Source organism: Blennius ocellaris (assembly GCF_963422515.1).
Source record: "Blennius ocellaris genome assembly, chromosome: 17".
Classification (NCBI taxonomy): domain Eukaryota; kingdom Metazoa; phylum Chordata; class Actinopteri; order Blenniiformes; family Blenniidae; genus Blennius; species Blennius ocellaris.
In genome coordinates, this window is record NC_137666.1 from 17,608,712 (window position 1) to 17,622,068 (window position 13,357).

Consider the following 13,357-nt stretch of genomic DNA (forward strand, 5'->3'; position numbering starts at 1 on the left):
AGCAGCCCTCAAGAGCTCCCGTACCCCGACCACCGGATAGGTGAGGCTGCTGATTCTGCTTGAACAAACAAAAAAAGAAAAATGTACCGACGAGCGTTTTAATCTCGCCCGCTTCAGTAGCCATGCTTCCAAAACAATCCCATGAAAATCCCTTGACTCGCGTATTGACTGTCGAAGTTTATTTATTCAGAAATACCAGATACTGCATGAAAGCGTCTGACCCGCTCGTGTCCCGGGTCCCCGGGGTTGTAACTCGATGGTAATTAGGAACGAGGCCCAGCCATCCAGAGACGGCTTCTAGTGACTCAGCCAAACGGCATCATTAACTGTGTGTGTTATGTATTATCCGTTTTGCTGCGTCATCCTCCGGAGCACACTAAAAGTCTGCTCTGAGGGGGTGGGGGGGGGACCGCGTTGACGACCTGCCGGCTCTGTTGTGCCGCCAGGCTGCTACTCGGTGCAGAACGTGTTCCTCAGCCGGACGGCGACAGCTCCAAAGTCAAGGTCAAAGTGCGCGTCAACGTCCACGGCATCTTCAGCGTGTCGGGCGCCTCGCTGATCGAGAAGCAGAAGGGGGAAGGAGACGACATGCAGATCGAGTCTGAGCCAGTGGTGCAGAATGAAGGCAGGGGAGAGGATCAGGTACGATCGCTGATGTTTTGGGTTTTAAGCTTCGATCTGAGTGACCTCAAGGGGAGGGGGGGGGGGCAGAGAAATGATAAACTCCCAGGTAGTGGGGAGTTCTAGTTTGTCAGCTTCTCTAGAAAATGGTCCCGGGTGTCCTGGTGTTCTTCTGGGGTGATACAGGACTCGACAGCTCTTTAAGATGTGATTGAGTGTATTTGTTAAGAGCTTTACCACGCCGCTAAAATCTTCTCTTCCAAAATTTAACGTGTGTGTGTGTGTGTGTGTGTGTGTGTTGTGTGTGTGTGTGTGTGTGTGTGTGTGTGTGTGTGTGTGTTGTGGCTCAGAATAAGATGCAGGTGGACCCAGAAGGCCAGAGCCAGCAGGAGCAGCAGAATGAGGAGAACAGCTCGGCAGTAAGGTGAGATCAGCTTTACTTTAGCACTGCCTCCTGACATTTCTCTTTTTTTTTTTTTTTTTTCACTTAACATGTATTTTTCCGTTTCATACTTGCATCTAGACAACAATGACTCGGATACTAAACAAATGTTGACTCTATGGTTCAGATGATATCAATTGATGTAAACACACTCATATCCATTGATGCATCCGTGTAACAATGATGAAATATTTACTCTTAAAAAAAAAAAAAACATTAAACGAGGTAATGCACGTGCACCACGTTTAGCAAAACAAAGTGTTTCTGGGTTTCATTGTGGTGTATCTCCAGCAGGAGGCTGCAGCGGGGGGAGAAGCAGGAGGCGGCGGCCGGAGGCAGCAAGCCCAAGTCAAAGTGAAGAGCGTGGAGCTCCCAATCGTCATCAACAACCTTCGGCAGCTGGACGGTGACGTCCTCACACACTTCGTGGAGTACGAGGTGAGGCGCTGTGGAATCGGCTGTGAAGCAACATGTGCAACTGAAACCTGTTTTATTTTTCACCCACTGAGGCTTTTCCTCAACAGACTGACACAGACACACAATGTTTGTTTCACGATTGCCAACTGGTTCAAATAGTGCCGGCAGAAAAAAACCTCTCTGGAGATAAAAACCAAAAAAAACAGGCGTAATGTTCTTTCATCAGTGCTCTTCACTCTCACGCTCTGCTTTCAGGGTATATTTTGAAGATTAATGAGCCACTTCAGACCAGATTTGATTTTCACCGACAGTTTAAGTAATAAAGTAAAAAAAAAACTGGAACTCCACAAAAAGCAACACATTGATTTAAAAAAAAAAAAATGCTTCCGATAAATCAGGTTGGTTGTGTTCCACTTGTTTCATGCAGAGGCTCATTAGTTGTTTTGCTTTTTTTTTTTTTTAAGTTACTGTTGCCATCATGCATCTCCTCTGTGGTGTGGTTTTGTGTTTCCTCTCCCGCAGCGTCAGATGATCATTCAGGACAAACTGGTGAAGGAGCTGAACGACGCCAAAAACGCCGTGGAGGAGTACGTTTACGACCTGCGGGACAAACTGTGCGGGTTGTACGAGAAGTACATCACGGAGGATGTGAGCACCGCCCACTCCTCGCTCGCCCCCCCCCCCAGCAACACAATCGCCGCGTAACGGCGTGCTCGTGAAGCGACGAGATCCGTCTTCACGTTTCACATCTACGTAATGTTTTGTGTGTGACTGGACAGACGGTAACCGGCTGACGCTGATGCTGGAGGACACGGAGAACTGGCTTTACGAGGACGGCGAGGACCAACCCAAACAAGTGTACGAAGAGAAGCTGGAGGCACTTAAGGTTTGTTATTTTTAATTATGACAAGGACATTTTAGAGCAGTGTTTTTCAACCTTTTTTGAGCCAAGGCACACTTTTTTGCTTGGAAAAATCTGGAGGCACACCACCACCCGAAAATGTAAAAATTTGAAACGCTGTAGCCTGTATTAACAATATAAAGTAATTCTCATCAAAGTTTTATCAACAGAATCAAATAAATACAGAAAAAAAAGTATTTCCCAATTTCTTTTTTTTTATTTTTCTTCACTGTGTGAAACCTGGACCTGATGGATGAACACAGAGCTGAGATCCTGGTTAACATTCTTCCTTTTCAAAAACTTCTCCATCACTGTCACTGACACACTTTGATACAAGATGGGAGGTGGTGGAGACTAACCAGACTGACGTCTTTCGGTTTCGATTTCAACGGCAAAGTTCTGTATTGCCATCTATTGGCGAAGAGTAATTATACATGATTACTCTTCAACAGCTGACAGCGGCTGTGAGAGCAAATTATTTTTAGAAAAAAAATGTGAAATTGGATAATTTCCCACGGCACACCTGACTAGATCTTGCGGAACACCAGTGTGCCGCGGCACAGTGGTTGAAAAACACTGTTTTAGAGATTCCAGAGCAGAATGAGCTGGGTTTTTTGTGTTGTTGTTGAGATTGATTGTATTTCTATATAGAGACTGGGTCAGCCCATTCATGAGCGGCACAGAGAGCACGAGGACCGGCCGCGCGCTTTTGAGGAGCTGGGAAAGAAGCTGCAGCTCTACATGAAGTTTGTAGAGTCGTACAAACAGAAGGTAAACGCCACGCCAAGACACATGGAGTCGCCGCTCCTTTTCTAAATGGAAACGGCATTGAGAAGTGTTTCTTAAAGTAGCTCCAATGCTTTCCAAAGATAGATTCATAGATCGGCCATAACATCATAACTGCTGATCCGTCAATTCTAAAAAAAAGAAAGAAAAGTGAACCAATTGTAGGAATCTTGAGTCGTTGGATGACTTTTTCTCTTTCTCCGTCCGAACAAAACGTCCCGGCAGGACGAGCGCTTCGCCCATCTGAGCGCAGAGGACATGAACACCGTGGAGAAGTGTGTGAGCGAAAGCATGGCTGGATGAACGCCAAGATGAACGCCCAGAGCAAAGTGGCCATGACTCAGGATCCGGTGGTTAAAGTAGCAGACATCATCGTCAAGATCCAGGTATGACGGGAGGCTTTGTCGTCGTCTGTCGTGTCACTTCAGCTTTCTTATCATTTGAAATCGCACCATTGAACTACCTGCTTGATTTCTTTCCTAAAATACTCACTTGGTTGACGATACGAAATCAAGTTTTCCCCCGTCTTAAACTTTGAAAACTGTCCCGCTGCTCTTTCGTGAAGCTCCACCCGAGCCGTCGCTCCTCCTGCAGCCCGTCGCTTTAAAGCCGTGATCAAAGTTTGCAGGCTTAAATATTTTTTTTATCACACAGAACAGAAGTACTTCCATCCATGTTCTTATATAGTTCATAATCGATAAGTACAAATTATTTCTGCTTACTTATTGTTGATTTCCTCTCTTTTTTTTTTTTTTTTTTTGCCAGGAGTTGGAGAATGTGTGTAACCCAGTAGCCAGCAGGCCAAAGCCCTCGCTGGAGGAAAACCCTGAGGCCAACGATCAGAGCGCCGGAGCTCACAACGGCCCGGCGGCGGCGGCGGCGGACGGGAAGGCGGAGGCCAAAGGAAACCAGCAGAACAAGTCCGGCACCAAAGAGATGGAGGTGGACTGAAAACAGCATCTGATGGAATCTCTGCTGCATCTCCGAGTTTCCCATTTAGTCCCTGGAAACATTTCTCTCTCTCTCATTTTTTTTTTTTTTTTTTGTATGTGTGCGTGTTTCATCCCACTGGACTTCAACTTTGGAGGTTTCGGTTCTCGCGCTTTCATCCCCGTGTGTGACAGTGATGTGCTTTGACTCTCAAAAGGTTTGACAACGTGAATAAACTCACGAATGCTGCAGTAGATTAAAACTCTTTCCTTTGTACCGCGCGGGGACGTCCACTCTGTGTTCCACGTGTCTGCAGGAAACCATCTCGCCCTAAGATACAAGTCCTGTCCAGACCTCTGCAGAAGTCTTTAGTTTGTTAAGCTACAAAAAGGAGTCCCCCCCCCCCCCCCCCCCCATGTCAGAACCTGTAAATATTGTTTTATTAAAAAGCAGCAGCCAGCATATCTGTACATAAACAACACATTCCCAGTGTTACTATAGAGATGCTTGATAGATCAATTTATTTTGATAAGTGATCCATTGCCTGTTTCCCTTTCTTTTCTTTTTCTTTCTTTCTCATCTTTAATTAAGACATTTGAAGTTGGCAAAAATAAATAAATCCTTGTCTGGAAGACAATTTATTTGTAAAAGTGTGAAATTATTTGTTTACTTTGACGATAAACTCAGAAATGAAATCTGTACTGAATGTGCACGAGAAAAAACAATACATTATATTTACACTTTAAAAAAAAACTGATGTTTTTGGGAATGTGGGAGAAAACCCACACAGACGGGAAAACATGAAAACACGAAGGCCCAAGGCCATATTTGAACCCACAACCTTCTTGCTGTGAAATTGATTTCATAGTTTAAAAACTTAAATAGAAAATATTATGTTTTAAAGCTATTTTGTTCTTTTGTGGTGGTTTCTCGAAGCATTTTAAACCTTATTGTGTTGTTCTGTGGCTGTTCTAGCCAGCTGCTTATCAAATAGTCCAAATCATATCATTATGAATTATATCAAACAATTTGACTGTGAAATGAATGTTTCACTTCATTCAATTAAAAATTTCAATTCAATTCAACTTTATTACATACTCGAGGACAAAATATAACAAACACCACCAAAAATACAAAACCATTTATTACAAAAGTTTCATTTTACGTCGTCTTTTATAATCTTTTATAGACGTTTTTGTGGGATCAGTTGTACGGACAAGTTAAAAAGACGTTTCCTTGACTTTATTAAACCCTTTTCCTTGAAAGATCCTCTATAAATCTCCAATATATGAATCAACACACGCTAAAGTTGTAAACGAGCTTTTTCATTCATGACCGCCGCTGAAGCCGCTCTGCGAGAGTCGATGCGTGCGCATGCGCACGTTGTGTGCGTGTGGGGGGGGGCGTGGCCACGTCTTTTGTTGTCGTATGACGTCAGCGCGTAGTAACGGGCGGATATTTTCAAAATGGAAGAAATGGCAAAGTTTTGGAGGGGAACAACGGGGCGACATTTCTCCGAGCTCTGACGGCTCCCGTCACGAACCGAAGGACAATTCCACAAGCCCGCGTGCGTCCGCGAGGGCAGAGCCTCCGACGATGAGTCTTTCAATCGGCGACAAAATCGAGGTGAGTCGTTGTGGGCGACGCGTGCGCGCGACGCTAGCATCTTAGCTTTAGCTGTTTACACACAATAACGGGCTGGAAGTGAATTAAACACGTAGTTTGTTGCCTGCGTGTTGGATTTTTCGTCATAAACGTCATATTATAGGTGGTACCGTGCTGGTGAAACCAAGATAGTAAGCTTATAGGACTTTAATTTTTTGTTTAGTTTCAATGTGTATAGTCGTAGTGTTCCATTGTTTAGTCATGAGTCCGCCAGTGTTGATACAGAGTCAGTCAGTGTTGTCCTCGGGGAGCTGTCCTCTCCTGGGGGGGATCTGTCCTCCTGGGACCGTGTTGTCCCTCCTCACTGCTTCAGTTTGGAAAGCCAACAGGCTGCCTGGAAACAGCGGCAGCGGGAAGAGAGCCGGGATAATGAGAGGTTGTGGTTGCCCCCCCCTCCCTCCCCACGCAGTGTCAGGTGTTGCTGGCTTGTCTGACAGTTAAACACTCTTGCTTCTGGGAGGATTTCGCGTTGCCAGTGGTCGGATTGTCCGTTTCCACTCGGCATCCAGCATGTCGCAGGCCAGAGGGATGGTGTTTGATCAAGTTATCCAGCATTTCTTTCTAAATCTGTCTGCGGAGAGTGACAGTGGTGGGAGTTTATGTTATACCCAGGAGCTGAGCATCGAGGTAACTTTGCTTTTAAAAGATCCGGACTGAGAAGGTGAAGTCAAAACGCATATTTTTTAACACACACAAAAACCTTTTTTTTTATTTGTCTGCATGTAGGATTTTAAAGTCCTCACCCTCCTTGGCAAAGGCTCGTTTGCATGTGTCTACAGAGCGAAGTCGGTGAAGACTGGACTGGAGGTTGCCATCAAAACGGTAAGACCGATTTCTGCCCCTTTCTCAGTAACGCGGCACAATTAAAGCAGAGCTTCAGTTGCGATTCACACATGAGTCACAAGCTGTCACCAGACTGACAGTTAAAGCCCGCTCCTGGTTTGGCTGGATGATTGGACCCCCGGTGGCCTCCCACTGGGGCCGCTGGTGGTCCCTCGGCTCCTCACCGGTGGGACGCTGGTCGTTTGACTTGTCTTCGTGGCTGACAGATTGTTTGAGGTGTGTAATTATCCCTTGTTGTTCCCACCTGCAGATTGACAAAAAAGCAATGCACAAAGCTGGCATGGTCCAGCGTGTGACGAACGAGGTGGAGATCCAGTGCCGGCTGAAGCATCCTTCAATACTGGAGGTACAGTTTTGTTTATTTATTTTTTTTTTTTAAGACTTTAGAATATTCCTCCTTTCTGTCTCCTGGTGCATGTGAGTCGGTCAAGTGTGCAAATTCACAGCTATTAGAGATACGTTACCGCAGAGCCTTTCTCAGACGTGTGCGTTTTGAGTCTTCATGTATCCGCTTTCTGTATCGTTGTCATGGTGATGCAAAGCGTTAACGGCGATGCCTTCCACTGCCAGTGCTTTGTTCGCCGTTTGGGCAGATTAACGGCGGCATCTTGAAGAATGGGGAAAAAAAATAATCATAGTGGAAAAAAGTTGTAATTGAATCTAAACAGTAAAACTTCCAATATCTTATATTTATTACACATAAACACTTTTTTTGTGACCTGAATCATCAAAAATAGTGTTTCAAAATAGTCTATTGTTACATGATATATCCCTCTGAAGACCATAATTGTCAAATTCATTTATTTTAGTGTCAAAATACCAATGAACAGATATTGAACTTGAGTTTGTCGAGGTTCACTTTAACAGTTCAACCACATGTGGGTGAGAGTTTGCTGGACTTGCCTTGATCGTGAATATTAATGAATTCATCTTTGATCTTGTGCTTCTTCAAAGCTTTATAACTACTTTGAAGACAGCAACTACGTGTACCTGGTGTTGGAGATGTGCCACAATGGAGAGATGAGTCGCTACCTGAAGGAACGGAAGACGCCTTTCTCAGAAGAAGAAGGTCAGGGGTCCAGAGTTTCTCCGGCCTGAATGTGACGTTCCCGTTTTTATTTTTTTTCTGACCCGCGTGTGATTTTTTTTTTTTTAACCGTGCCGTCGTTCCACAGCGAGACACTTCATGCATCAGATCGTGAAAGGGATGTTGTACTTGCACACCCACGGGATCCTGCACCGAGACCTGACCCTGTCCAACCTCCTGCTGACCGCCAACGTGAACATCAAGATCGCCGACTTCGGCCTGGCCACGCAGCTCAAGCTCCCGGACGAGAAGCACTTCACCATGTGCGGGACGCCCAACTACATCTCGCCCGAGGTGGCCACGCGCAGCGCCCACGGCCTGGAGTCGGACGTGTGGTCGCTGGGCTGCATGTTCTACGCCTTCCTGACGGGCCGCCCGCCGTTCGACACGGACACGGTGAAGCACACGCTGTCCAAGGTGGTCCTGGGCGAGTACGAGATGCCGGCCCACGTGTCGCCGGAGGCCCGGGACCTGATCCACCAGCTGCTGCGGAAAGACCCGGCGCAGCGGCCCAGCCTGTCCGCCGTCCTGGACCACCCCTTCATGACGCGGAGCCGGGCCAAGGAGGCGGGTCTCGGGGACGAGGGCTCCATGGACAGCGGCATCGCCGCCACCTCCACGGCGTGCACCTCGTCCACGTCGGCCGGCAGCGGCAGCCGCCTGCAGCGGCGAGCCCGCCACGTGATCGGCTCCACCCTGCCCAGCCGCATGGCGGCGGACCCGCGGCAGCCCGGCGGCGTCCGCTTCGAGGACGGCGACCAGTGGCGGCACCGGCACCCGGCCGACAGGTGCCCCAGAGAGCCTCGGGGCGGCGGGCCCCATCACGGCGGGCTGCCGCGGTCCCGGTGCCCGCGGAGGGCGCACTCCTCGGACCGCTCCGGCCCGGCGCCGGGTCCGGGCCCGGGACACGGCGAGCTGAGCAGGTGCCACTCAGAGGAGAGTCTGGCCGCCGCGGGACATCCGCTCTCCCTCAGGAACCAGCGTCCGTTTTTAGAACACGGGAGGCTCCCGTCACCTCCAGTCAAACAGTCGGCAAAGTGAGTCGCCAAACTCTTCGTCACCGGAGATTTCAAGAAGACTTGAGACCAACACTTTCTTCTCTCTCTCTCTCTCTCTCTCTCACTCTCTCAGTCCGGGTTATTTCTCCGCCGACACGCCGCCTCCACCAAACTTGCCGTTTCCAGATCTTGATGGCGTCTCGAATTGGCTCAATAACGAAGGTAAAGCCACTGTTTTTTTCTTTCAGTCAGCACAGCGTTCAAAACCACAACAAACTTCATCTTTTTTTACAAAAACATCTCCGTCGTTGGGAACAAAGTACAAATATTTGAGGTGTGATTTTTTTTTTCCTCTTTTTTTTTTTTTGACAATTTTGACATTATAAATTAGACAAGGTGAAGAGAAGAGGAGAATTCCTTTAAGCTCCACATCAGAATTCCTAGAAAGAGAATTAAATGTCAAATAAGATATGACGGCGACTAATATAAGAACAGAAAGAAATGAAATCAATTAAAAGACATTAAAACAGTGTTTACAGGGACGAGTTGGTCTTATTGTGACAGGAAGGAGCCTTTTAGCCATTTGAGCTCACTTTTAAGGTTTTGTTTGTTTTTCTTACATTTTTTAATTTTTCACATTTTATCACCGCCACCCCCGATTTCTTTTGATTTGAACTATTTCTTTTCACATTTAATTTATCGTTTTAATCCATAAGGTAAAAGTCTTTTTTTTTTTTTTTTTATGACTTTAAATCAAATCAAAGGTTTATCTATATTCACTGATTCTATTCATTCTCCCAAAAAGAGGAAATGATCAAATGTGTTTTTTTTTTTTTTTTTCCCCAGGTTCGGGAGCACGGCCGGCCGACGGCAGCGCCCACAGCAGCGCCGGCAGCTTCCACAGCAGCCGGGCACCTTTAGGCGTCCACAACTCCTGGACGGACCGGCCGGCGAGCCGCGGCGCCATCCAGCACCTCCAGCACCCGCAGCCGCCCTCCGGCCAGGACCCCTACAGGGAGAACGCGCCCGGAGACGACTTCCACCCCCTGCAGGGCCGGGAGCTGAAGAAGACCCTGAGAGACGTGGTCCCGCCGCTGGGCGCCTCCAGGCTGAAGCCCATCAGACAGAAGACCAAGAACGCCGTCGTAAGACGTCGCTCGCGTTTCCCCGGGTTCTCCCTCCTCGTCCGCGGAGCGGGAAGAACTAAAAGCTCCGCTGGTTTCTCTCTCTCTCGGCGGCAGGTGAGCATCCTGGACTCGGGCGACGTGTGCATGGAGCTGCTGAAGTCGGTGAGCGGTCAGGAGAGGGTCAAGGAGGTTCTCCGCATCTCCTGCGACGGATCGACGGTAACGATCGCCGCCGCTCCCGCGAGCATCGCTCGAGTCGACCGCCGCCACTCTCACACCCGTCTTCTCCCGCCGCCTGGCGCAGGTGACCATCTACCAGCCGAACGACGGGAAAGGCTTCCCGCTGCTGGACTGTCCCCCGGCTCCTCCTGAAGACATTCTCATCTGTAGCTACGACGACCTTCCAGGTATTCATGTTTCCTCCTCGCGGCCTCCACATTTCCGCCAGTTTGCACTTCATAACGCAGTTTTTCTTTCACAGAGAAGTACTGGAGGAAGTACCAGTACGCCTCCAAGTTTGTCCAGCTTGTGAAGTCCAAAACCCCCAAAGTGACCCTCTACACCAAGCTGGCCAAAGTGATGCTGATGGAGAATTCTCCCAGCGCCGACCTGGAGGTCTGCTTCTACGACGGTGAGTCTCGACGCCCGAGCAGCCGGCAGGCCGGCGCCGCTTTTTTTTGTCTCGTGTGCGAGCGCTGACGCGGCGCCGCTCCGTCCCGCAGGAGCGAAGACGCACAAGTCCTCGGAGCTGCTGCGGGTGGTGGAGAGGAGCGGCAAGTCGTACACGGTGAAGGGCGAGGCGGGCCTGAGCGGCCTGAGCGCCGAGAGCCGGCGCTACGCCGAGCTGTCCGACGAGGGCCACGGCGTGTGCCTGTCGCTGGAGGCCGCCATCGCCGCCGAGGAGCGGCGCAGCGGCACCACGGTCCACTTCTTCCCCGTCACCATCGGCAGGTGAGGGTCGGGCCGCGGCGGGATCACGCGCGAGACGCACGCCGTCGCTAACCACCCCCCCCCGTTTGCGTTTCGTCTGCAGGAGGCCGGCCGGCTCGGACCCCCCGCCGTCTCTCCACCCCCACCCGGCGCCTCCCGACACGGCGTCACCACCCAAACCTCCTCACATCACTCCGTCAGTAAGTTTACCCAGAAGCCTCCGCTGGTCGGACACGCCCACTCTTCTCTCACGGAGCAAACACAGGAAGTGTCACAACGAAGTCCTGTGAGGAAGTAGAACCTCTCAGATGCAACGTTGTGCGCTTGTGGCGGTTTTCTTTTTTTTTAAAACTCAAATTTTTGATGAAATCTTGTTTGCCTCTCACAATACTCTCCTCGGAGAGTAATCCATTTAACACCAGAATGATTTGGACAAAATAAACGATAGAAATGTTTCAATTTGTGTGAAACAGTGGCGAACCGCTGATCTGCTTTAAAGCTCAAACTGCTTCTCCAGCCTCACACACACACACACACCCCCCCTCACACACTCCGGCTCCGCGTCCCGACTCAGCGTTTTGATGAAAATGTGACCCGACCCTTCGCTCCGCTCCTCCTTCCAGATGATTTCCTACGACGGCTCCGACTTCACGTCGGCCAGTCTGAGCAAGAAGAACTCGCCGCTGCAAAGCTCGGGGAAGGTGGTCAAATCCATATTCGTGCCCAACGTGGGCTGGGCCTCTCAGGTAGCGCAACGCGGCGAGGAGCAGCGTCGACAGGAAGTAGATCGACCGTGGTTAAATTCTGTATGTGTGTGTGTGTGCGTGTGTGCAGCTGACCAGCGGAGAAGTGTGGGTGCAGTTTAACGACGGCTCTCAGCTGGTGGTCCAGGCCGGAGTTTCCTGCATCAGCTACACGTCTCCGGACGGCAGAATCACCAGGTAGCAGCACAAACCACCCCTCCCCCCTCCCTCCTCCCTCCGATTTGAAGGTCGTCCATCTCCAAACGTCTCACGTCGCTGTCGCCTGCAGGTACAAGGAGAACGAGAAGCTCCCGGAGCTCGTCAAGGAGAAGCTCCACTGTCTGTCCACCATCTTGGGCCTGTTGGCCAACCCGGCGGCTCGCCAGCTCCACACTCCACCCCACTGCTGATCCTCCTCCTCCTCCTGTAAATACTTTCTATCTGGGTTGTTTTTACTTGTACAGAAAACTTGAGATTATGAGAAGATATTTTTGTTATTTTAATAAGCTACTTCCTGTGTATAGAGTGTGAAATAGTCTGTGCTGTTTCTGTGTCCATGAGATGTGTCCCGCCGCCCAGCGCCCAAGCAATAAACTGGAGGCCGGGTGGAGAAACTTCTGTCTGCCGACTTTCTTTACTCCACAGTACAGAAAACCTCAAATGTATTAAAAAAAAAAAAAAAAAAGAGGTGATGAATCAAGAATTGTAGACAAGTTTGAGTATTTTATCATTTGGGATTACTCGGCAATTTATGATTTCAGAGGTCAGATTCCATAAAAGTGGGAGGGGAAAAAAAAAAATCCTTATTTAACTCCAAATAGAATATAAACATTTTCATGTAGAAAGGGTGTGACAGGAGAATAGTATGACCCACGAGGGTTTGACAGTTTCTAAGCTCATGCTGTTTTTTTTTTTTATATCAGAGAAAGATGAAACATCCAGGTTTGACCTTTGACCTCCCCGAGTCCTTAAATGAAGGGATGTTTCAGTCTAATTCAAAGTGGTGATTGAGCTCCTCTCCTTCACGGAGGACGAGCCGAGTGACAAGCAGACGGGTTTCGATTTCACATGTTTATTTCGCCCCGTTTGAATTGGCCCTTTAATTTAAAAAAAGAAAAAGAAAGAAAAGAAATTCTTCTCGATTACAGAACTGATACAAAACAACACTGTACGGATGTAAAGCGTCAGCGCGGATACACGGACTGTACAAGACACCCAAAGACGTAAACACTGAGGCGGGTGACGGCCGTGGGGGTGGTGGAGGTGGGGGGAGGGGGAAGGGGGGTGGAGGCCAGGAACCGCCCCTCCTGCTCCTCCCTGACTGATCCGTACGCGGCCACGTGTTCCCACTAGATGCTAGAGGGAAAACACCTGTACGCCCCGCCCCACCCCCTCCCCCGCCCCCCACGTGTTGCTCTCATCTTCAATTATATAAAAACACTTTTCCCCATAAAATCTCAATAAAATAAAGTTGCTCTTAGTAGATGTCAGGACAAAGATATTAACAAAGTTGGAGTTTGAAGAAAAGAAAACAAAAAAAAAAGTAATCTCACAGTGAACACTGGGATCAACAGCTGGCCGCCTCCCATTGGATTAAAACCCGACGCAGCGGGCCGGCGGCTCCACACACATTCGTTCATACACACACACACACACACTTCCCGACGAACGGAACGTGACGGGATCGACGTTGGGAAAGAAGAAGAAACACTCTTCCGGGCTTCTCGACGTGTGGGAAGGATCGAGACACAAACTCAATAAACAACTCAAGTTTGTACTTGATAGTGGAGGTTTACACGTGAGGGAGGAACATTATTATTTAAAAAAATAATAACAATTATGTAATCATGGTCCCCCCCCCCCCCCC

The 13,357-nt window shown here is 48.9% G+C and overlaps 2 protein-coding genes across 2 annotated transcripts in view; both read left to right on the forward strand.

The window, feature by feature from the left end:
• The window catches only part of LOC308142878 (heat shock 70 kDa protein 4L-like), an 11,029-nt gene extending 6,301 nt beyond the window's left edge, over positions 1-4,728 (forward strand). Inside the window, 4 exon segments of the mRNA XM_080513481.1 lie at positions 3,033-3,152; positions 3,393-3,456; positions 3,459-3,553; positions 3,933-4,728. Of these exon segments, the coding sequence (XP_080369607.1) occupies positions 3,033-3,152; positions 3,393-3,456; positions 3,459-3,553; positions 3,933-4,118 (465 nt within the window). The 3' untranslated portion in view covers positions 4,119-4,728.
• An 889-nt stretch (positions 4,729-5,617) lies between these two features.
• On the forward strand, positions 5,618-11,900 carry plk4 (polo-like kinase 4; the record flags this gene model as incomplete). Its single annotated transcript, XM_080512671.1, has 15 exons — positions 5,618-5,723; positions 6,489-6,584; positions 6,856-6,951; positions 7,560-7,674; positions 7,781-8,729; positions 8,824-8,912; positions 9,537-9,835; positions 9,932-10,036; positions 10,122-10,224; positions 10,299-10,448; positions 10,540-10,768; positions 10,851-10,947; positions 11,371-11,493; positions 11,582-11,688; positions 11,780-11,900. Exons 1-15 carry the CDS (start codon positions 5,694-5,696, stop codon positions 11,898-11,900), a joined length of 2,709 nt encoding a protein of 902 aa, XP_080368797.1. The 5' UTR covers positions 5,618-5,693.
• Between the last annotated feature and the right edge of the window lie 1,457 nt (positions 11,901-13,357).